Source organism: Chrysemys picta, chromosome 4 (genome assembly GCF_011386835.1).
Source record: "Chrysemys picta bellii isolate R12L10 chromosome 4, ASM1138683v2, whole genome shotgun sequence".
Taxonomy (NCBI): Eukaryota; Metazoa; Chordata; order Testudines; family Emydidae; genus Chrysemys; species Chrysemys picta.
Window position 1 is genome coordinate 28,142,634 of NC_088794.1, and position 24,449 is coordinate 28,167,082.

A 24,449-nucleotide genomic window follows, 5' to 3' on the forward strand; every position below is an offset into this window, starting at 1 on the left:
CCAGTCCAATCCTGTCCTCCAGTATTTGGAGTGGCAGTATCAAGGAATGGGGGTGCAGGGTGAGGCAGAGAAGAGTATGTAGAGGTGAGAAAAACAGAAAGGGATTAAAAGAGTTAGCAAACAGGAGAGAAGAGAAAACACAACCAAGGGGCAAGAAGAGAAGTAGTTTAAAATGACAAAAGAAGACAAAAGTGGGAGGAGAATAAAGAATTAAGAGAAATTAGAAGAAAAAATCAGAATGAACAAAAAACAAATGAGCCAAATTATCCTTATTCAGAAAAACACTTAAGCAAATTCTTAACTTTAAGCACATGCTCAAATCTCATTTATTGTAATGGGACTTAAATCTGTGCTTAATTGCATTGATGAATCAGAACAAAGATGATAGAGGATCAAGGACAAAATAATTAAACTATAAAAGATGAGACTATTTTTAACCTGTAAAATTCTAGCAAAATATCAAGTCACATGATGGTGGGAATGCTGGGTGAAAGGGGAGGGGGAGAATGGAAAGAGTAGAATGCCACCAATATTTTGTCCTGTCCAACTTTTGGATATAACCAATGAATGGCAGTTCATATGACCTTTGTTTGACCAACTGTACTCAGTACATCTAATGCTTCATGCCATTGTCATTGAATTAGATTACCAGAAGAAGTATAGAGAACATATACAAGAAGAATACCAAATATTAGAAGACAGGAATGCTCGCCTGGGTGAATATGTAAGTCTAAACAACAGATACACAAAACTGCTTATTGTAAAGGAACATCGGCAGCGGGAGGAGAAAGAACATGAAATAATCACCAGAGGAAGGAGACATGCAGAGTTGATGGCTCAACAAACTAGTCACACTAAGATTAGTGTTTTATTTGACCCTGGTAGAAATCGGGAAATCCCAAGAACTGTTGTGCTGCAGGGAGCTGCTGGAATTGGGAAAACAATGACAGCAAGAAAGATCATGTTGGACTGGGCAGCTGGGAAACTCTATCAGAAAAAGTTTGATTATGTTTTCTATATAAATTGCAGAGAAATAAACCGTGTTATTGCAGAACAAAGTGTTGCTGATTTGCTTTTAAACAATTTTCCTGATGGAGTAAGACCAATTAAAGAAATCTTTAAGAAGCCAGAAAAACTCCTGTTTGTAATAGATGGCTTTGATGAATTGAGTTCCTTGCTAGATATTGATGAAGTTAGTCTATGCACTGACCCATTTGAGAAGAAGCCAGTAAAAACCATCCTGTGCAGTTTACTGAGAAAGAAAGTTCTTCAAAAATCCTTCTTACTAATCACTACAAGACCAACTGCTCTGGAGAAACTAAAGCAGAATTTGAGGTTTCCATGTTATGCAGAAATAATGGGATTTTCTGGAGATGACAGGAAAGAATATTTTCATAAATTCTTTTGTGATGAAAAGAAAGCAACACAAGCCTTTAATTTTGTCAAAGAAAATGAAATGCTCTTCACCATGTGCTTTGTCCCCATTGTGTGTTGGATCATCTGCACAGTTATGAAGCAACAGATGGAAAGAGGGGAAGATCTTGCACAAACTTCAAAAACAACCACCTCGGTATATTTGCTCTTTCTGACCAATTTACTAACTGGTCATCTCACTAGCTCAATACAAGAATCTAAAACTAACCTGTGGAAGCTTTGCTCATTGGCTGCAGATGGAATTTTAAAACAGAAAATACTGTTTGAAGAAGGTGACCTGAAGAAACACAATTTTTCCTTGTCTAACATTCAGTCTCTCTTTCTGATTAAAAGTATTTTTCAAAAAGATACTGAATGTGAGAGTGTCTACAGCTTCATTCACTTGACCTTCCAAGAGTTTTTTGCAGCTCTGTTCTATGTGCTAGAGGAAGATGAAGAGACAAAGAAAAAATCATTGACTTCTAAGAAAGATGTGAACCACTTGCTAAAAACTTACGGAACATCCAAAAATAATTATTTGATATTAACGGTACGTTTCTTGTTTGGTCTCTTAAATGAAGAGAGACTAAATGACATAGAGAAAATGTTAAATTTTAAAACAACCTCTGAAATAAAGCTGGATTTATTGAAGTGGTTTGAAGCAGAAGCTAAAAACATCTCCTCTCTGCCCTATAAGACCCATGAGGAACTGTGTGACCAGCTTGAGTTGTTTCACTGTTTGTATGAGAATCAGGAAGAAGAGTTTGCGAAAAGCGCAATGGATAATTTCCAAGAAATTAGACTGGAACACATCAGGCTTACAACAATGGATGAAATTGCTCTTTCATTCTGTGTAAAGAATTGTTGTAGTAAGCAGTCACTTTACCTATGTAATTGTACGCTTGGGATTGGAGAACAAGAAGAAGGATGGAGAGCAAAGCTACGGAAACGATTATTTCCTCTGTAAGTATCGCAGTTTAATATAAATCTGTAAATCCTTAGAGTGGCATCCGTCATGTCACCATTATAATGCCTCCCTTTCAGAGATTTATAAGATATTTGCAGATTTGTCTTGGTCTTTCCCAGTAATATGAGGTTATGCTATCCGTCTGGGCCTGGTCAGGTCGAGGTAGCTGGGTCAGAAAACTTCATGATTCCAGAGAAGGCAGGAATTGGGAAGCAAGGGTTAAGCAGAAGGACCCAGAAACAGCTGGGACCAATTAGCTTCCTGAAAAACTAGATTGGATCAGATAGAAGGATGAGGAAGCAAGTTGCTTTGAACTGTCAGCGGTTGCATAGCTACGTACCTGTCTGCATTGAAGAATATCTGTTGAAGAGAGATTTCTAAGACTGTTGTTAGTTCGCTTTGTTAAATTTAAAAAGTCTGTTTGAGAGCTCTGATCTCTCTTCCCTAAAAGGAGAAGTAACCAGAGACTCTTTGCTTGATCCTGAATGCATAGACTCTTGGACACATTTGGTGTATCTCAGCCCAGCAAAGGACCACTTGCCACACAAAGGCATAATCATATGTTGTTCAATTAAACAATACTGTTGCTCTAAGTGCACACATCCCAGAATTGAAACTCAGCTAGCACCACATGAACTCTGAGTTTCGGGTGCTATATTGTTTAACAATTTAGTGACATCATTTGAAAATTCAGCTGCAGTGAATTTCAGTGAGGTGACTGAGACGGTAAGCCTCACACTGAACAGTGGGAATAAAATAAATTAAAAAAATAAAACAGTTGCCTCATTCATTAACATCATGGCAGCAGTTCCCATCTCTATCACAACCCTAGTAATAGATTTTGAGGCCAGAAAAGACAATTGGGGTCATCCTGTTTGACCTCCTGCATAACACAGGCCATAGAATTTCACCCAATGAGTTTGACTTCCCCCTCCGCCCCCCAGGACTCCCCTGCCCCTATCCAACCCCCTGCTCCCTGACCATACCACCCAGAGCACTGGGGCTGGGGGTGCTACAGCCGTGCCACCTGGGGACAGCTGCTCAGGCAACCCCAGGGACAGCTACACTGCCTCCAAGAGCAGCGGCCCCCCAGCTAAGATTTAGTCAGGGGTATTTATAGTAGAAGTGATGGCTGGGTCAGGAACTGTGAATTTTTGTTTATTGCCCGTGACCTGTACATGACTTTTACTAAAAATACCCGTGACTAAATTATAGCCTTATTTATAAGACAAATGTCATCTGCAAAGTCTAGATCTCCAAGCTCCACATCCACACACTGTCCATTTCCATACTGACTGTTGAAGTCAATAGCAACTCCAAACAAGACAAGGCAGAAGACACAACCTTGTCTGACACCAGCATTAACATTAAACCAGTCTGCTAACACTTGGTTTATCCTTATTGCACACAGAGCATTCTGATACAAATTTATAAATTGAATGATTTTCTCTGCCACCATGAGTCCCTATCTACACTGTCAAATGCCTTTTGGAAACCCACAAAATTCAAGAGTACAGGCAGCTGCTATTTATTACTTTGTTCTATGGTCTACACAAGTTCTACCTGGCCAAAATACAGCTTGTTGTTGTCTAAGTTTGCTATCCATGGCTTTTAAAGGTTTGTCTACATGGGGACATCCAAGAAAGTTAATCTGAATTAACTAAAGGTATAAATTTGAAGTGTATTAGTTAAACTACATTAAATTCCTGTGTGGATGCTGTTATGCAGAATTAAAGTGGCCTTAATTAGGTTTAATTTAATTCACTTCCAAAGGCCATTTTAATTCTGAATAACAGCATCCACACAGGTATTTAATTTGGTTTAACTAATCCACTTCAAATTCACACTTTTTGTTCATTCTGATTTAGGATAATTGCATAGAAAACTTTCCCTGGGACTGAAACCAGTGTAATCTTGTGCCAATTGTTACAATCACTCAAATCTTCTTTTTAAGGGAGTTTGATTAAGAACCCTCTTTCCCATTCTTCTGTGATATATTCCTTCTTCCATACCAAACTGAAAAGGTGAAGCAGGATTTTTGCTGAAAGCAGCAGCTCACCCATAACCCTCTTTTACATGGCCCAGCCACTGGAGGGAGACAAATGCTACTCAGGGTTAGTGTGGGTTACACGGCTGTTAGGAACGAATAGCTAACGTGGCATCAGAACAATGGACTGTGGAGTCTTCAGATGCTTCTCTTTGTTTTCTTTTTAAAGAGGGATAATAAATGTCTGCTATGGAATAAAACCTTCCATACCATCTTCAGGAAAAAAGATGAAATATCTGCCTCTGGGAAATAATGGAAGTTCTTAATATCCTCTCTTCTAGGAACCCACTGATGAAAGATCTGAGAACTTCAACTGCATATGCATTGTGTCAAGGACTGAAGGATCCCAACTGTAAACTAAAGACAATATCGTAAGCAAACTCCTCTCTTACAGCCCTTTTGTTACTGCTGCTATGCCAGGAGTTGGGCAGCAATGCATTTCCACTCAGGTCTGGTATTCATCTCTGAGCTGCAAATCATAGTAAATACCTAAAGAATCAAACACCATTTGACATGAAACCATAAACTAACTGTGTGGCAAACCCTCTTCTCTGCCCAGTAAGTAGCCCAGGTGTTGGGTTGATGCACAAGGTGGCAGAATCCTCCTCACCCAGGGCACAGAGAGGCTGTGGAGTTTCTTCATGGAGACTAATCCAGCCTAATGCTAATGGTGAGAGAGACCCACCCTCTGCACAGCATCTCACACACCCAGCCTACACCTGCACAGTGGAATAAAGGGTCACTCTGTGGCCATTGGGAAAGGTGCTGGATTTGCCCCTCAGTGAACAAATGTCCTCTGTTCTTTTCCTTAAATTGTCTCATGGGGACAGTGGGGTGATTATTGAATGTACAGAGACTTGGGACACTAGGGCAAGTGACCATTATCTCCTGCTAGCTGACAGCTTTTATGCTTCTCATGTATGGCTCCTGGTGGCCTGTCTGAACTATGGCTCTATGCAGCTACTGCAGATGCTACAGTTCTTACTTCGGGCTTTTCTGTGCTGAGAGTTAATGTGCAGCGAGCTGGGGAGCCGTGCACCAACTGGCTGTGTGGGGTCTGCTGCCACGCACTAAAATTCCGTAGCGTACTTTGACCCTCCCATTCATGATAGTCATGTCTTTCTAATGTGATATGTGTTTTTTCCTTTATTTAACAAAAGTAAATCACATTCCCTCTGTTTTTGCTTTTCATTTCATCCCCACCTCTGTCTGTTCTGTCCCTCTCTCAGCACCTGCCCAGCTGTGCGTCCTTCTCAGCCACCTGACCCCCTCCCACCCCACTCCCCTGAACATGCTAACATGGTTCAAGGGAACAGCGATCTAGGTGAAGACCAGGCACTACAAGTGGGCATAACAAACAGATGGGGGAGGGGGAAGAGGAGAGGGAGGACAAGGATAAATTACAGTCACAAGGATCTGAATCAATCATTTCCATGTTTTTCATTTTTCTGAAGGTAAGGTAGAGGTTACATATTTTGTAGGAAGGGTATCTTGTTTTCTAGGCAAAACAACTGTAAAACATCAAGATTATTCATTTATGTGTTTTGTTGTGAGAATGCTACTACAGCCTGATCCTGTAAAACCGTCTCAATGTGATTAATCTCAGGGAAGTCAAAGGGACACTGCTTTACTTAGTTCATTATTTTGTAGTAAGGACTATTTGTGTGAGGCAGGACTGCAGGCCCAGGCCCCTATCAGCAGGCCCATGTTTCCTGAAGTGTCATTAAGCTGTCCTGTCTCCCTAGTGTAGCTGTACTGGGAATTGTATCCATCGTTTTCAGTCCCCCAGAATTAAATTTTAGGCTCCCTAGAAGTGGGAGAAGGCTCCTGCTCTTTGATAGTCTTGGGGTGGGTTCATTGAAAGAAATCTCTGGGGGTCAGGGTGCCTCAGGTATAAACCCCTGGATTGACCAGATGGTCAGAGCTCCTCCAGACCAGACCACATGCCTCACTCATACTGTGCCCACAGAAAGGGAGTTTATAATGTGTTTAAAAAAAAACACTAACCAATCCAGCATATCCTATGTGCTGTGTCTCTGTTCTTTAGAGATCATGGCTGAATTCCTGGCCCCATTGAAGTTGGTGGCAAAACTCCTGTTGACTTCTGTGGTGCAGAGATTTCCCCCTTTAAAATGTTTCATTGATTCATTCTCAGATCAATACTTGCGGGACTCAGGCTCATTGTTCTGTTGGTGCTCTTTCCCCACAACTACCCTTTTGCTCAGTACAATCCCTTGCTGTGCTGTCTTATCTGTGAAAAGCCGGGGGTGACCATCCCCTCTGCAGAGGGATGACAGTGGGAGACACAAAGGGAAGAGGGACAGAAGCAGAGAGTTGAGGACCTTGGACTGGAGAGGTGGGGAGACAGTGACACTTTGGGTGTATCTCCACTGGAGCTGGGGGTGTAATGTCCAGGTCAGGCAGACATACCCACACTAGCTTTGACTGAGATAACATGCCAAAGCAAGCAGTGGGAAGGTCAGCTGCCCGAGTCCATACCTAGGGCTTTGGATGGGATTGTACTTGGGGCAGCTAGCCCAGCTCACCTCCTGTGCCATGGCTACCCTGCTGTTTTTAGCACACTAGTTCAATGACAGCTGGCCACGGACATCTTCCTGAACTGGACATTACACCTCCACCTTTGGCACAGACAGGCCATTTGTGACTGGGAGTACAGCCGTGCCGGGACAACACAAAATCACATAGCCCAGACATTCCCAAACTGATTGTTGCTGTGCTCCCCTTCAGAGACTCGTATCACATGTGCACCCCTCTCCGACCCCGTCCCTATTGAGCGCAACAAGGCCCTTTCCTGGGGGGGAAGGGGCTGGAGATGGAGTCTGACCTGCACTCCCCCCGGGGAACTAGCAGCTTCTATGTCCCGTGGGGCTGGGCTCAGGTCCCTGCTGCTATCCTTGTGATCTGGTGCACGGGGTCACAGCACCATTCATTTCTGTCATGATGATAGGGGCTGGTCGGGCTAAGCTTGAGTGATTGATCCTGTAACCCTGTGTGCCAGGTCACAACGCCACTCACTCAAATTTGAGGGGTACCAGGCCAAATCTGAATGGCACTGCCACCCTGCACATTTTGTTTTTAAACATGGGCCTCTGTCCAGCATCAATACAGTCCTAGCACCCCCCTCCCTGATACCCTTGTCACATCTCCCCAGCGGGGCACGCCCCACAGTTTGTAAACCTCTGATGTAGCAGGGAAGTTTGAAAATCCCAGGGGCTGGGCATCCAGCAGAAGTCTGAGCACTCGGGCAGCTTGGGCATCCAGTAGTGAGAACAGGTTTTCAAAGAACAAGCATTCTGGTTTGAAAACACCCTGTATTCTAATCACCCAAATCTTCAGTAGAGCCCCCATAGAAGGGCCTTTAGGAGTTCCCTCTGCAGACACAGAGATATAGTCACATGGCATGTATGTAACTGGAAATTAGAAACAATCTGGGGGGTTACAATAGAGACTATTTACCAAATCACTTTTCCTGATTTGGTTGTTATATTTTGTGCATCACGTGCTTCACATAAGCCACTGATGGAGGCCCAAGCTGTGCAAAGCAGGGGAAGGACTTGACAGCACTTGGAGCCTTTAAAACCAGATTAGATAGCTAGGGTTACCATATTTCAGCAAGCAAAAAAGAGGACGGGAGGAGCCCCGCCCTAGCCCCGCCCCTGTCCCTCCCACTTCCCACTTCCCGCCCCCCAGAACCCCCAACCCTCCCCCCGTTCCTTGTCCCCTGACTGCCCCCTCCTGGGACCCCTGCCCCTAACTGCCCCCCAGGACTCCACTCCCTATCTAAGCCTCCCTGCCTCTTGTCCCCTGACTGCCCCAACCCTTATACACACCCCCACCCCCAGACAGACCCCTGGGACTCCCACGCCCCATCCAACCACTCCCCACCCCCTGACAGCCCCCCCCAGAACTCCCAACCCATCTAAACCCCTCTGCTCCCTGTCCCCTGACTGCTCCGATCCCTCTCCGCACTCCTGCCCCCTGACAGCCCCCCCCAGAACTCCCAACCCATCTAAACCCCTCTGCTCCCTGTCCCCTGACTGCTCCGATCCCTCTCCCCACTCCTGCCCCCTGACAGCTCCCCCCCAGAACTCCCAGCCCCCCACCCCCCCGCTCCTTGTCCCCTGACTGCCCCCTCCTGGGACCCCTGCTCCTAACTGCCCTCCAGAACCCCACCCCCTACCTAAGACTCCCTGTTCCTTGTCCCCTGACTGCCCCCTCCTGGGACCCCTGCTCCTAACTGCCCTCCAGAACCCCACCCCCTACCTAAGACTCCCTGTTCCTTGTCCCCTAACTGCCCCCTCCTAAGACCCCCCCCAACTGCCCCCCAGGACCCTACCCCCTACCTGTACCCTGACTGCCCAAAACTTTCTCCACTCCCCCCAAAAAGCCCCCCCCCGTTTCTTGACTGCCCCCTCCAGAACCTCCCTGCCCCTTCTCCTGCCCCCTGGCCCCCTTACCCTGCTGCTCAGAACAGGGTGTTGGGCTCTGTGCGAGCCGAGCCGGACACGTGGCTAAGCTCCCCAGCACAACAAAACCCGGTCCCTGGCCCTGCACAGTGCTGCCGGACCGGGCTGCAGGGGAGAGCTGCCCTTGTATCAGCACAAAGTGCTCTCGCTCCCGTTTTGCTACGCTGCATGGCAGAAACCGCTCCCAGTTGCAAAAGGGGAGGGCTGCACTTTGTGCTGATACACTTGCTCAGAATGCAGGGCGGAGCTCCTCTACAGCTGCTCTGGAGTCCAGCCCGGGACTTTCCTGCAGCCCTCCCAGCCGCTCGCTCTGCTCTGCCGGGGGAGGGGGGAAATCCCGGACATTGTGAGTGCTTTACAAATTCCCCCCCGGACGCTATTTTTAGCACAAAAAGGAGGACATGTCCGGGTAAATCCGGACGAATGGTAACCCTAAGATAGCTTTCTAAAAGTCATGCTTTAATCAGGTCCAAAGAAGGAATTCTGTGGCCTGTGTGTGCAGGCAGTCAGGCTGGGTGGTCATTGTGGTCCCTTCTGGCCTTGGATACATGAGTCTGTGGGTGCCACTGTTCATCCCCTTCCTTTGTGGGCCATGGCAATAGGATTACCTAGATTGCCTCAACATATTCATAACACATGCAGCTCAGCATTAAGATAATGACAATAATCAAATCAAATTTCATGCTGCGGGGGTCAGGAAAGAATTTTTTCTCAGTGCACAACTAGGTTGATGCAATCTGGGTTTTTTTTTCTGCCTTCCTGTAGCATCAGAGATTAGGCACAGTTGGAGATTGGATGCTGGATGTAGTAGACTGGTGCTCTGAGATGGTACAGCTAACCCATCTTTCTAGATGCCTGGCTGAGGTATCTTGCTCATATGCTCAGTCATACGCCGATTTCCAGATTTGGAGTTGGGAAGGAATTTCCCCAGGTCATATTGGCAGGGACTTTGGTGGGGTTTTACTCTTCTTTGGCAGTGTGTGTGTGTTGGGGGGGCAGATTGTCTGCTGATATCATCTGGGTGTATCTCCCCAAATCACTTCCCTGCCTTTGCAGGGGCCTCAGTCACTGGTGGCAACTCAGTCTCTCTTATTCTCTGCTGCTGCTGGTACACAACAGTTTAGTTTCCTGAGAACTGAAATTTTTGGGCTAACTAAAGTCTTTGGGCTTAACATAGGGCTACCCTGGTGCTGTGTAGTGGCCTGTGATATACAGGAGGTCAGTCTAGATGATCTGGTGGTCCCTTCTGGCCTTACATTCTATGAATCTGTGACATTGTAGTCTATATGATTTTATAAAAATATGCTAATGAGTGAATATAGTGTAACTGGAATATGCTTCATGCAAAAGGTCTCTTGTAAGGTATCATTACAAAGGATGACCACACTCAGTAGTTTATAAGCTATTTGTATAAATGTATCACTCTTGTATCTGAAACTAGAAATATGAGCTATAACTCTGAGGGCCTATTGTAATTATGCAAAATGTGGGCCATTAATGGTGGTTTGGAATCTTGATGACTCCCATTAAGCAGGACAATTGTCTGCAGATGACTATGTTTTACTTGTAAGTCTCCCTGTATTCCTGTGAGTCAGGCTGGGAGGAATAAAGGCTTGGGGTCTTACAGTGACATGTGATCATGTCACCTGAACTGGAATCCATCTTTAACCTGGTGCTTTTCCAGTGAGGGGGGGTGGGAACCCAGAGGGACAAAGGATTCCCGCCTTATGCAAAAGATATGTAAGGGTGGAACAGAAGAAAAGGAGGGCCATCATGAAGAATCCCCTAGCTACTACCTGAGCTGGAACAAGAGCTGTACCAGGGGAAAGAACTGTGCCCAGGCCTGGAAGGTGTCCAGTCTGAGGAAAAAACTTACTGAAGCATCTCCAAGGCTAAGATTATCTGTATTCAGTTTGATTAGACATAGATTTGCGTGTTTTATTTTATTTTGCTTGGTGACTTACTTTGTTCTGTCTGTTACTACTTGGAACCACTTAAATCCTACTTTCTGTATTTAATAAAATCACATTTTACTTATTGATTAACTCAGAGTATGTATTAATACCTTGGGGAGCAAACAACTGTGCATATCTCTCTTTCAGTGTTATAGAGGGCAAACAATTTATGAGTTTACCCGACATAACTACTTTAGGTATGTACATCCCGTGCATGGGTGTCAGAGATTTTTCCCTCAGTGGTACTTGTCAGCTCGGCACATGCACCCTCCACTGCCACGTTCTGGCATGTGATGGTATAAAGAGTGAAGCCACCCCCAAGCTTCCTCAGTTTCTTATTAATGTCTGTGGCAATTGTTGGAGTCAGTTGTGTTGCCTTCGCAAGTTTTCTTATTTGTATATCTTTGTAGATAGCTTTTCCCCATTTGCATAGTTAGTGTTAATAATTAGAGTGTTAAGTTTTCTATAGTGTATTTTTACTCTGCAGTTCGCCCCTTGTAATGGTTCTGCTCTTGGTACCAGGGCATGCCTTGGTCATCAGGCATCAAGCCCTGTTTTTCATGTTCTAAAATGACACCTTGAGTGACTCAGACTGTAGTTGTCTAAAGTGCCTGGGTGACTCTCACATAAGGGATCTGTGTCAAATTTGTAAAGATGTTAAGCTGAGAACCAGGAAAGAAGAGAGACCAGGCTGAGATTTCTAGTGATGGAGGCTGATCTGTGACTACCTTTAGAGCCTTTCCATTCCAGGCAAGTGCCCAGTGCTTTAGCATTAATGCAAAGTGCTCCTCCTGAGCTGACTGAATCCTGGGACCATTCACCCTCCCTGGTGCCAAGGAAGAAACACAGTGCTTCCAAAGATGATATTGGAAGGGGAAGATCCCCAGCTTCTAAGTCCAGCAAGCTTGCAGACAAGGGTAAGAGCGGAGTGGACTCATGACATAAACACTCTTTGGGACAGCCGTCAATTCAGGTGGCACCAGCACAGGCACCATCAAGCCTGAGCCCAGAAGTGGTACCTTTGATTCCCTTGCTACCAGGGTCCACATATAAACTATATCAGTTTCCACAATGCCCAAGATCTGCATCTCACAGTACCATCCAAAGGAGAGCCAGTGATGATGGGGGTGCTGCTGTCATCTCCAGACTGTCAGCACCAGTCCCCTGGCTCTGGTAGGAACAGCACCTTCCTGGTCGGAAGAAGCCAATTCTTCATCAGATTCAGAGATCTGCTCTTATGTTTCTCAAGAGCATGCAACACCTGGATGTTTCCTCCTAGAGCTTACTGACCTGGATATTCACAGGCACCTTCATCCCAGCCAGTTGGCATGGACATGTGGCCTGACAGGAACTGGGTCCAACTTCTTTTCCAGGGCCATTTTGGAATTTCTGGGGACCACCTTTGTCCAGGTCGTCTCTGTGGCCGTCCCATCCCATTTTATCAAATAGGTGCAGGGAATCATCCCACCAGAGGTGGGAAACATTCCCAGTCCTGATCCGGAGGAGGTGGTTCTGGTGAATCACCCCACATACATACCAGAGGAGGCTCCACCTCAACATTTATTGGCTTCGTCCTCTTCTTTGCCAGATGAAGCAGTACCTCAGAAGGGTCCTCATCCCCACCTGATGACTGCAGGATTCATCAAGAAGTTTTAAAAAGGGTGGCCACTGCCTTTGACATTTTAGCTGCAGTTGATCCTTCTTGATGCCAGGTTTGGGTGGACAGTCTTTCCATTTTTATTCTGGCAGAGACTGACCCCACCTTGCATTTGTACCACTTGTGAGTCACCTAATGTGGAATGCACATGTGTGATCACTCAAAGAAGATGAAACAGTTATTAACATGTTCTGTAACTGTTGTTCTTTGAGATGTGTTGCACGTATCCATTCCACATCCCACCCTCCTACCCCCCCCCCCCCGATATTGAGTCTTTTTGGTAAGAAGGAACTGAGGAGGGTCAGGGGCAGCTCCACCCTTTATACCATCACATGGCAGCGTGTGCCAGTGGAGGACACATCCCTGATGATGGGAAAATCTTCACCAGTTCACTGAGCATGCATGTGCTCCTAAAGTGGAAAGGACATCTTGAAGAACAATAGTTACGGAATAGTTAGTAGCCGTTTGATACAATTCAGGAGTAACTTTGATCTGTCCATTTCTTCCCTTCAGGTTGTCCAGTTGCAAACTCTCATCTGCTTTCCCTGAGGACCTCTCCCCTAAGATTCTTTTTACAAACCAGTACCTGGAAAAGCTGGATCTGAGTTCTAACAAACTGGAAGATTTAGGACTGAAACATCTGTGTGAGGGATTGAAACATCCAAACTGTAAGATACAGAAACTGCTGTAAGTAATCCAGTGCTATATTTTGTTAGTTCTTGACTTTTTTTTTTACTAATCTGTGCATGTTGTTTCACCACTTGCCATGTCCTATCTTTCAGTCTGTTAGTTCTTTGAGGCAGAGACTATCATATTTTTGTACAGCACCTGGGACACTGGGGCTTAGACCTGGTTGTTGCCTCTACATGTTACTGCAGCGCAAATATTTATTAATCAATAATAAATACCATCATGTGCTGAGATCCATCCAGTCTTGCAAAGTAAGCAAGAGTAGGATGTGTCAGTAGTAGGAAACTACTCGATAGCACTCGTCACCATGTAATTTTTATAGGTTTTCATGTTCCTTTTATGGTTTATATCCCACACTCTGGTCCCATTTCTGGTCATGTACACATTTGGCGCCATTGACTATTCTGATTTTTTTTTTAAATTTTTAAATTTTGTTTTGGGGAATGCTAGGGGTGCTTGTGTGCATATGTTTTTACATGTGAAGACTGTGTTTTGAGAGAAAAATTAAAGAAAAGAGAAAATAAGTTATTTTGAAATAAAGACTAGAGTTGAGAAAACCAAGAAAGCCTGTGTCACAGAGCACATGGCAGAGAGAGTAACAAAAAGTTTTTAAAAGTGCTTTAGAGAAAAAAGTTTTTTTTAGAAAAAAATAAGGGTTATTTTGAAAAAAGAATAGAGAGAAAGCAGCAAGAGAGCCTGTGTCACAGAGCACATGGTAGAGAGAGAGGAGAGGAGAGTGAAGCAGCTTACCCTGCAGCTATCTCTAGGAAAAGCCACCAATTCCGGGAGCAGGGAGGCTTAGGGGCAAACCATGCCTCTTGGCTGGACCAATCAGAAGCTATTCTATGGCTACATCATACAGGGCTGGCTCTAGTTTTTTTGCCGCCTCAAGCGCGCAAAAAAACAAAAACCAGAACCCTCCGAGAGCGAACTGCCAAAGAAAAAGAAAAAGAAAAAAACTCCGGAATGCCGTCCCCAGAATTGTGCCGCCCCAAGCACGTGCTTGGTTTGCTGATGCATCCAGCCGGCCCTGACATCATAGAATGCATTCTTCCTGAACCAATAATCAATCGTTCAAAAAAAATTCCACATTTTTTTGTTGTGACTGGATTATTTGAAAAACTCTAGCCAACTCTAGCCAGTCTAGTTTGACTGTATAAAACTGTGCATTTTTGATAACTGCAATTTTAAATTGGGAACATATACGCTGCGGCCATGTCCTTTTACAAAACACTTACAGACACCAAGAAGCCCAAAATGCTTTTGGGTGCACCTGCTTCTGTTCAGAAGAGACAACCCATTTATATTTATTTCGCTAAAGAGGCAGATCCAATACAAAACCCTACATTCCAGCCTGAAATTGAACTGAAGAACTAGGAAGACTTTACGGGATCATTGCTGGTTGTAAATGAGGAAAAACCTGTAAAAGATAGGGTGCAGAAAATTTTGGAAGAAGCACTCAAGGATGGAGGTAATATAGCCTGTGTTATTTTATAACAAATTGTTGAAAAATTATAAACATTTTATAAATATTTATTGTTAAATATATTTTTTTTTTATAGATGTAGTTGGAAGAAAAACCTATAAATGTTGCCATGGCCCCTGTGGGATTGTCTGACGATAACAAGGCCGAGAGCCAGCTGATAAACCGTGATTCATGGAAAAATGGTAATGTTATTATGGTAAAAGCAGCTGAAAGTTTTTACAGTCATAAAAAATTATTACAATTATGGACTTAAATTGTTTTTTTGACAGATAATCAAGCCAGGACTGTACAGGATCACACCCTGGGTGTGTAGCAAATGGCCATCAGATGCAGAGCTATCTGAACCAAAGGGCATGATGAGGTAAAAACAGCTTGGAGTATTCTGAAGGAAAAAAGCTGTAAAATTATAAGAAGATTAAACACCACTACATGATTGTTTTTAATAACAGGGCATTGATTTGGAGAGGCAGATGGTTCCCAATGGTGTGACTGCCAGGGATGATGATGATGGTGATGATGATGATTCAAAAACAGATGAGGGTATGATCGAGTAAATTTTTTTGCCTTTTTTATTTTTAAATTACTGCATCAAAGAATTTAAAACCTACTCTTTTTCTTTGCTTTTGACAAACATCTTCAGAGGATGAAGATGATAAAGAGAGCTGACCTTCAAGAAGAATAAGCCTGATATTCACGTGCTGCTTTTGCATGAAGCAAGATTTAAAAAAAAAAAGGCTGTAAAAAGTAAGGAGGCTGACCAGCAGAGTTCTGAAGATGATGTTCTGACCACCGTTATTAGGGCTGTTGTAGTAAAAACCATTTACCACTGTTTGAAAGGACAGCTTTCTGATAACTGGTTTCAGAGTAGCAGCCGTGTTAGTCTGTATCCGCAATAGTATCTGTCTAGTTTGCATATCAATTCCAGATCAGCAGTCTCTCATTGGAGTCTGTTTTTGAAGTTTTTCTGTTGTAATATATCCACCCGCAGGTCTGTCACTGAATGACCAGACAGGTTAAAGTGTTCTCCCACTGGTTTTTGAGTATTATGATTCCTGATGTCAGATTTGTGTCCATTAATTCTTTTGCGTAGAGACTGTCCGGTTTGGCCAATGTACATGGCAGAGGGGCATTGCTGGCACATGATGGCATATACCACATTGGTAGATGTGCAGGTGAACGAGCCCCTGATGGTATGGCTGATGTGATTAGGTCCTATGATGATGTCACTTGAATAGATATGTGGACAGAGTTGGCATCGGGGTTTGTTACAAGGATAGGTTCCTGGGTTAGTGTTTTTGTTCAGTGATGTGTGGTTGCAACCAAAAAACAGACTCCAACGAGAGACTGCTGAGCTGGAATTGATATGCAAACTAGACACAATCAACTCAGGATTGAATAAGGACTGGGAATGGCTGAGCCATTACAAACATTGAATCTATCTCCCCTTGTAAGTATTCTCACACTTCTTATCAAACTGTCTGTACTGGGCTATCTTGATTATCACTTCAAAAGTTTTTTTTCTCTTACTTAATTGGCCTCTCAGAGTTGGTAAGACAACTCCCACCTGTTTATGCTCTCTGTATGTGTGCATATATATCTCCTCAATATATGTTCCATTCTATATGCATCCGAAGAAGTGGGCTGTAGTCCACGAAAGCTTATGCTCTAATAAATTTGTTAGTCTTTAAGGTGCCACAAGTACTCCTGTTCTTTTTTCTGATAACTGTGCAGACTGCACAATAGATGCTTCCAGTCAGCGCTGCCATGATTGTGTGTTTTGGGATCAGTCAGAAATATTTCACCAGATTAGACAGAATTCTTCTAAACTGAATGTGGCATGGATCCTAAATATGATTATGTTTGAAGACTACAATCTGAAACAGCTTAACATGGCCACTGAAACTTGTAACTGAAGTTGTCAAAATGACCCAGGAGGTAGTAGAGTCACCAGGCCTGATGGCATTGCTGATAGACTGTGCAAATAATGTGTGAGCAAAAATTGGCTGATTGGTGTGTAGGAGGGTTCATAGAATATATTACAAAACTTTTTACATAACAAAACCTCTTCCTAAAGGGTAAAAAAACCCCCAAACCTGAATATTGATTCTATAAAATGCAATGTAAATTTCAAAAGACTTGTATAACTGCTTCACAAATGTGACCACAATGAGATTGCTCAGTTAGGGCAAACTGCAAAGAATGGGGCAGACGACCCCCAAAATTGGTTGTTATTTCTAACATTTAGATTCACCAAGCCAGAAACAAAGCATTACCCAGAAGCCAAAACTACAGTTCGCTTAAAGCAACACAGCCTTGGGCTTCCATCCGGACACCCAAGTAAAATATGATGAGAATTACTGAAAATCTTGTTCATCATTTAAAAAGTTCTACTAGTCCCAAAGGATTGGACATATTACACACCAGGTTAATGAATATTTCAGATCTTACCGAAATACATGCTTACAGCCAATTCTTATTAACTAAACTAAAATTTATTAAAAAAGAAAAGAGAGTATTGGTTAAAAGTAATTATACATACAGATATCAATAGAGTTCTTAGGTCAGTTTCATAGTAGAGATGGCAGGTTTCAGAGTAGCAGCCGTGTTAGTCTGTATCTGCAAAAAGAACAGGAGTACTTGTGGCACCTTAGAGACTAACAAATTTATTAGAGCATAAGCTTTCGTGGGCTACTGCCCACTTCTTCGGATGCATATAGTAGAGATGGTGAGCTTTAGAGTTGCAAATTAGGTTGTAGTTCAATGTCTGATATCAGGGTGACCCAGACTGGAGCCGGGGACCTCAGTCTCAAACCTCAGACTCAAACTTCCCCTAACGAAGCTTAAGCAGATCTGAGATAACACGATCGAGGCACAAGAGTTCTTTTTATAGTTCTTTGGCATCCCTTTGACAGCGGGCATTCTTTGGGTACAGCATTGTGGCTTTGAAGTAGAATCACCTATTTCCTATGTACACACAGGTAATTAGTTGCATTCATCAGCATGAAGCAATTATTCATTAAGCAGTTCGTACGGCGTTTAGTACAAACTTCAAAGAGAAATATATATATTGAAATTATTACACCCAAGTTCCATCTAAATGTTAACACCCCCTTTTTCTCTCTAAATCAATGGAATATAGTAAAAGACAGGAACCATCTGTATACATGGTTAACATCTTACAAGATATAAGTACATACATATAATTAGTATTACCTTTGTAGCCTTTTTTTAAATTTAAATTAAGTTTTGTAGATTCAGCTTTGACAGCTACAGTTTCAAGCTTAACAGAGTGAAAGTCACCTCTGTCACTTACTTCAAAGTCAGTGTCTCTAGGAACACATAAAGACCAAGGGTAGTGACCACATATACATTCACAAGTACAAGGTCTAGTCTGTTTTACAAATTTTATTAAAGTTACAGGGTTATGATTATCCAAGCATATAAAAATTCTATACAGACTTATGCACAAGTTACGAACATGGTTCTACTCACATCTTTAACAATAGCATTAGGGCCTGATGGGTCCCTCATGGCTTCGTCATCAGTAGAGGGATAGTTTCTGCTGGAGTCTCCCAGAGGGAGCTCAGTTTTCCTGTTCTGGACATCCCCTTTTTATAATTTGATTTTGTCTATATCTACATTCTGCTCATATCCATAAAAGTGTCAACCCGTCTTTTTCTCTTATTGGTCTGTGTCCCCTGGAAACTTAAGAGACCCCAATTTTCTATAGGCTGTGTAAGTTCCCTTTATTCTCATTAGCATTGACACACAACCTGTATCCCATGATTAAGACACACGTCTGAGACAGACCTTTATGATCTAATATTCATCTAGGTAATTTTGTGCAATATCACCACTTGGTACCCCTTAATTATTCTTGGGGTATTTCTCAGTTATTTATGTAACCATTTCTTGTCTCCAAGGCTGAAAATAGCTAGTCTATCTAACATGGCTGTTAGCTATTTATAAGGAATAACCCTAATTACCGTTGATATACTTCTTTAATATGTCTTTAAAGGTTGAATTTGGGTCATTTAGCCTGCTAGTTGCTTAACCCTTTATGGCCCAACATATTCTGCTTTTAAGAATTAATGTAATATATGGTGCTTTGCTTGTGTATTAAGTAAAACAAAACCAAAAAGCCAAGCTTGTGTTTTCCTATATATACTTGTGTTTTAAAGTAAGACGTGTCAGAAATGGCGGGATTGCTAAAGAAAATTTATTACTCTCCTGGGGAAGTTGGGAGTTTGGGGGCTGTAACGACCTTATTTCAGAGCACTAAAAACATGGTAAAACTTTTACCAGAAAACATGTTGCAGCTTGGCTTGCAGATCAAGATGGTTACATGTTACACAAGCTGGCAAGTATTAAATTGAAAAGAAATAAAACAGTTGTGTCTGATGTGGATGTGCAATGGTAGGCTGATTTGGTCGACGTACTCTAAATACAATTATGGTAATAAATAATATTTTAATGTGATAGACATTTTGTCTAAATGCATCTGGGGAAGAGGTGGCAAAGGCATTTAGACAAGACTGTGTGCCTCAAAACTTTTCCTCCATCTGTCTGTAATTTTTAAACAAAGCTTTAAAGTCTTTGTTTAAACAGCAAGGTGTACACCATTTTGTTACCAATAACGAAGTCAAGGTGGGGATCGTGGAGAAGTTTAACAGAACTTTGAAATAAAAGTTAATTGTCATTAATGGTCTGGAGGATGGCGTGGACTGCACTCTCAGCAAGTTTGCAGATGACACTAAACTGGGAGGAGTGGTAAATACGCTGGAGGGTAGGGATAGGATACAGAGGGACCTACACAAATTAGAGGATTGGGCCAAAAGAAACCTGATGAGGTTCAACAAGGACAAGTACAGAGTCCTTCACTTAGGACGGAAGAATCCCATTCACTGTTACAGACTAGGGACCGAATGGCTAGGCAGCAGTTCTGCAGAAAAGGACCCAGGGGTTACAGTGGACGAGAAGCTGGATATGAGTCAACAGTGTGCCCTTGTTGCCAAGAAGACTAACAGCATTTTCGGCTGTATAAGTAGGGAAATTGCGAGCAGATCGAGGGACGTGATCGTTCCCCTCTATTCGACATTGGTGAGGCCTCACCTGGAGTACTGTGTCCAGTTTTGGGCCCCACACTACAAGAAGGATGTGGAAAAATTGGAAAGAGTCCAGCGGAGGGCAACAAAAATGATTAAGGGGCTGGAGCACATGAGTTATGAGGAGAAGCTGAGGGAACTGGGATTGTTTAGTCTGCAGAAGAGAAGAATGAGTGGGGATTTGATAGTTGCTTTCGACTACCTGAAAGGGGGTTCCAAAGAGAATGGATCTGGACTGTTCTCAGTGGTACCAGATGACAGAACAAGGAGTAATGGTCTCAAGTTGCAGTGGGGGAGGTTTAGGTTGGATATTAGGAAAAACTTTTTCACTAGGAGGCTGGTGAAGCACTGGAATGGGTTACCTAGGGAGGTGGTGGAATCTCCTTCCTTAGAGGTTTTTAAGGTCAGGCTTGACAAAGCCCTGGCTGGGATGATTAAATTGGGATTAGGTCCTGCTTTGAGCAGGGGGTTGGACTAGATGACCTCCTGAGGTCTCTTCCACTGATATTCTATGATTCTATGAAAAGATATGGAGGTGTTTTACCACTAGTAGCCCCTTTCAATACATTGATGTACTGCAGGCCTTCATAGACAGTTACAACAGAAGTTATCACAGAACTATTAGAGGACAACTGATTGATGTGACCCTCGCTAACTCGCTGAGCATGTGGAAAATCATCTACAGGGATAGTAGATAAAATAAAGGTGCCACAAGTGTTTCTTAAGAAAGGTGATCATGTAAGGGTGTCTAAATTGAAAGGATGTTCTGTAAAGGGATATCAGCAAACTTTTACTGATGAAATATTTATCATGTCTTGTGTTTTATCCTTTAATTCTAAATAATAGTGTTAGGGCCTGAAGGGTATCTCATGGCTTCATTATCTGTAGAGGGATGGTTCATACTTGAGTCTCACAGAGGGAGCTCAATTTTCTCATTCTGGGCATCCCCTTTTTATAATGTGATTCTGTCTACACCTACATTCTGTGCATGTTCATAAAAGTTCATTCCTCTTTTCTCTTATTGGTCTGTGTCCCCTGGAAACTTAAGGGACCCCAATTTTCTACAGGTTGTGTAAATTCCCTTTATTTTCATTAGCATTAACACACAACCTGAATCCCATGATTAAGACACATCTGAGACAGATGCGCCTTTACGGTATTTTTATGATCTAATATTAATCTGGGTAATTTGGGAAAATATTACCACTTGGTATCCCTTTTTCCATAATTTTAGGGCATTGGGTTATTTCTTGGTATTTTATGTTATCATTTTTTGTCTCCAAGGCCAAAAATAGCTAAGCTAAAGTTTTGCAGGCTTTAACCTACAGGTTTTTGCATTTTAGCTTGTTTTATTTATGTTTAATACTTAGTTCCTCTAAATACTTATTAATTTTACACTTTTATCCTCCTACAAATAAACTTTAATTAACATACAAAGAATATATGTAATATAACATATTTATTAAATATAACATCACACAATAAATGGATAATAAACTAAAGTTATTGGCTACATTTCCACCCTTGACAGGGTGAGTGTTATCTCATTATCAAGTGATAATTAGATAATAAGAGCCTTGTCACATACATATTACTTGACAGTATACAGCAATGATTACTACAGTAGTACACAGAGTGAGAATTCTATGGACAATAATTCATTCCTTTCATTCTATTTTTATCCTCCCTGGTGCGGATTTAGCTTATGTGAGCTACTACTGTCCAAAATTGTAGAGAGTGCTTCATTTGTTTTATTTGTTATTCCTAATTTTAATAAATCTTGAACTTTTTTATACAATTGTTTTAGCGGTATGGTTAATGGTGGTATATATGAAACAGTGGAGTACAGTAAAAGCTCTGTTATCCGGCATGTTGGGGGGAATGGGGAGTCGAATTATTAGTTGAATATTCTGGTTATCCGAGAGTTACACTTTACCGATGGAATACCAATTTTCAAAGAATTAGAATACAATAAAATGAATCAAGTATAAATTAGTATTCAGGTACTCACCAATCCAGTAGTAGTACTGCACTGCAGAGTGGTTGGTTTCTTGAAGCACTTAGGTGTATACCGGTAAAGTTTTCTATACAGTACGTTATCTTATGACACTACATATCACTATGGGCAGTGCATGGCGTACACTCAGATCACTAAAAATGCATTTAACACTAAAAGTATACTGAACATAATGTAATCTTTCTTTGATGATTTAGAAGGCACTTCAGAATCTTGCAGTGCCTCAGGGTCATCATTATCAACATAAATTGTCATTGTAGATGTGGAAAGTGTAGGAGATTGGGCCGAATCTATAATGACCCTATGACACACCCTGGAAGCTGCTTTTTTGAATAAATCCCTGATATTAGCTTGCTTACTCATCTTCTGCCTCTTTTGCATAAAAGTAGAGTGCAGAATTTGCAATTGCATAACCTCTTGGGCAGTGTACTAGTCCTGGTTACTAGATTGAAGATTTGTATTGGGAAATATAAGAAATGCCGGTTAATTGAACTTCCTGGTTAATTAAATGCCGGATAACAGAGCTTGTGAAGAAATGTGGTTTTTTTTCTTCCCCTTTTTCTGCTACGGGGCTGACTTCTTTGATTCTTTATTTTCTCTTTGTGGTTAATGTCTTTGGTTACTTTGACTGTGTAGAAATATTTTCTTTCCAGTAACTTAATTTCTATCAAGTTAATAGAATTAATCTACCTTTTTAAATTTTGTTTCTGATTTTGTATACAGAGGAACTCAATTTATTTATAACATAGTGTGGCCCAGTTCATTGGTTACATAAATTGTGTTTTGATACAAACATATGATAGGAGCATAACTTGATTTCAAATTTTCCCCAAGCATTTTGTTTTTGGCCTTTATTAAAAAGGCTTTTGCCTTTTGTTTGAATTTTCCCAATTTGATAGCTACCTGCAAGAGAATTTGATTTAAATGTTTGCAGACAGGTTTTTAGTTTTACTTCCTCTAGCGGTGTGCCACTGGTATGCCACAAAAGATGCTTTGGCATTCACATAATTCGCCCAGTCATCACCTCAAAGGGTGTATGATCTATGGCAGCAGTGGGAGTTGCCTGAGTGTTATTAAAATGAGTGAACTCAGACTATTTCAATTGCATCCATTGGCATTTACCAGTTTCTGCTGCAGCATTAGTTTGATGGTGCAATTTTTTTTTAGCTTTCCTGATGATTGAGATTTATATGGAATGTGCAATCTTATTGCACTCCCAACAACTGCAAACATTTTTGGAACATTTGTCCAGTAAAATGTGTTCCTCCATTTGACTCTACCTTAGCGGGGAGTTTTCAATGAGCGAAGACTTGTTTTACCAGGATTTTTGTTGTGGCTAAAGCAGCATTTGCCTTAAAAGGAAATGCTTCCACCCATTTGGAAAATGGATCAATAACAAGAAGATATTGGTTTCTTCTGATCATAGTAAAAGCAATATTTTTTTATGATTCTTATTTTGGGAGAGATTAATGTGAAAAACTGGGTTAAGGTTTTTCTTTAATCAACATAACATAACATAAGAACATAAAACTGGCCATACTGGGTCAGACCAAAGGTCTGTCTAGCCCGGTATCCTGTCTTCCGACACTGGCCAGTTCCAGGGGTCCCAGAGGGAATGAACAGAACAGGTAATCATCCAGTGATACATCCCCTGTTGCTCATTCCCAGCTTCTGGCAAACAGAGGCTAGGGACACCATCCCTGCTCATCCTGGGCTAATAGCCATTGATGGACCCTATCCTCCATGAATGTATCTAGTTCTTTTTTGAACCCTGTTATAGTCTTGGCCTTCACAACATCCTCTGGCAAGGAGTTCGACAGGTTGACTGTGTGTTGTGTGAAGAAATACTTCCTTTTATTTGTTTTAACCCTGCTGCCTATTAATTTCATTTGGTGACCCCTAGTTCTTGTGTTATGAGAAGTAGTAACCAACACTTCCTCATCTACTTTCTCTACACCAGTCATGATTTTATAGACCTCAATAATATCTCCTCTTAGCTGTCTCTTTTCCAAGCTGAAAAGTCCTAGTCTTATTAATCTCTCCTTATACTGAAGCCGTTCCAAACCCCTAATAATTTTTGTTGCCCTTTTCTGAACCTTTTCCAATTCCAATATATCTTTTTTGAGATGGGGCACCACCACTTCTGCACACAGTATTCAAGATGTGGGCGTACCATGGATTTATATAGTGGCAATATGATATTTTCTGTCCTATTATCTATCCCTTTCTTAATTATTCCCAACATTCAGTTTGGTTTTTTGACTGCCGCTGCACATTGAGTGGATGTTATCAGAGAACTATCCACAATGACTCCAAGATCTCTTTCTTGAGTGTTAACAGCTAATTTAGATCCCATCATTTTATATGTATAGTTGGGACTATGCTTTCTGGGCACACATGAGGGTTTCTAGAATACAACAGGGTATCCAGCAATGGAGATAGGATCCATAGTGGGGATATTGTTATATCTTTGTTATGTAATGACAAAGTCCAATGTGCTAGTTGAGCATTAGACCCCTGTCCATTCTTGATTCAGTTAGAAAGCAAGAACTGGAGAGGAGTGTGTATGTGGAATGTAGAGCTTGGTAGTCCAGCTGGTGACCAATAAATCTTTTTATAAGTGGA

General features: G+C 42.1%; 1 protein-coding gene across 1 annotated transcript; it reads left to right on the plus strand.

Moving 5' to 3' along the window:
- Positions 1 to 533: 533 nt before the first annotated feature.
- On the plus strand, positions 534 to 2,471 carry LOC101934384 (NACHT, LRR and PYD domains-containing protein 3-like). Its single transcript, XM_042847072.2, has one exon. It carries the CDS (start codon positions 617 to 619, stop codon positions 2,378 to 2,380), a length of 1,764 nt encoding a protein of 587 aa, XP_042703006.2. The 5' UTR covers positions 534 to 616; the 3' UTR covers positions 2,381 to 2,471.
- The last annotated feature ends 21,978 nt before the right edge of the window (positions 2,472 to 24,449 follow it).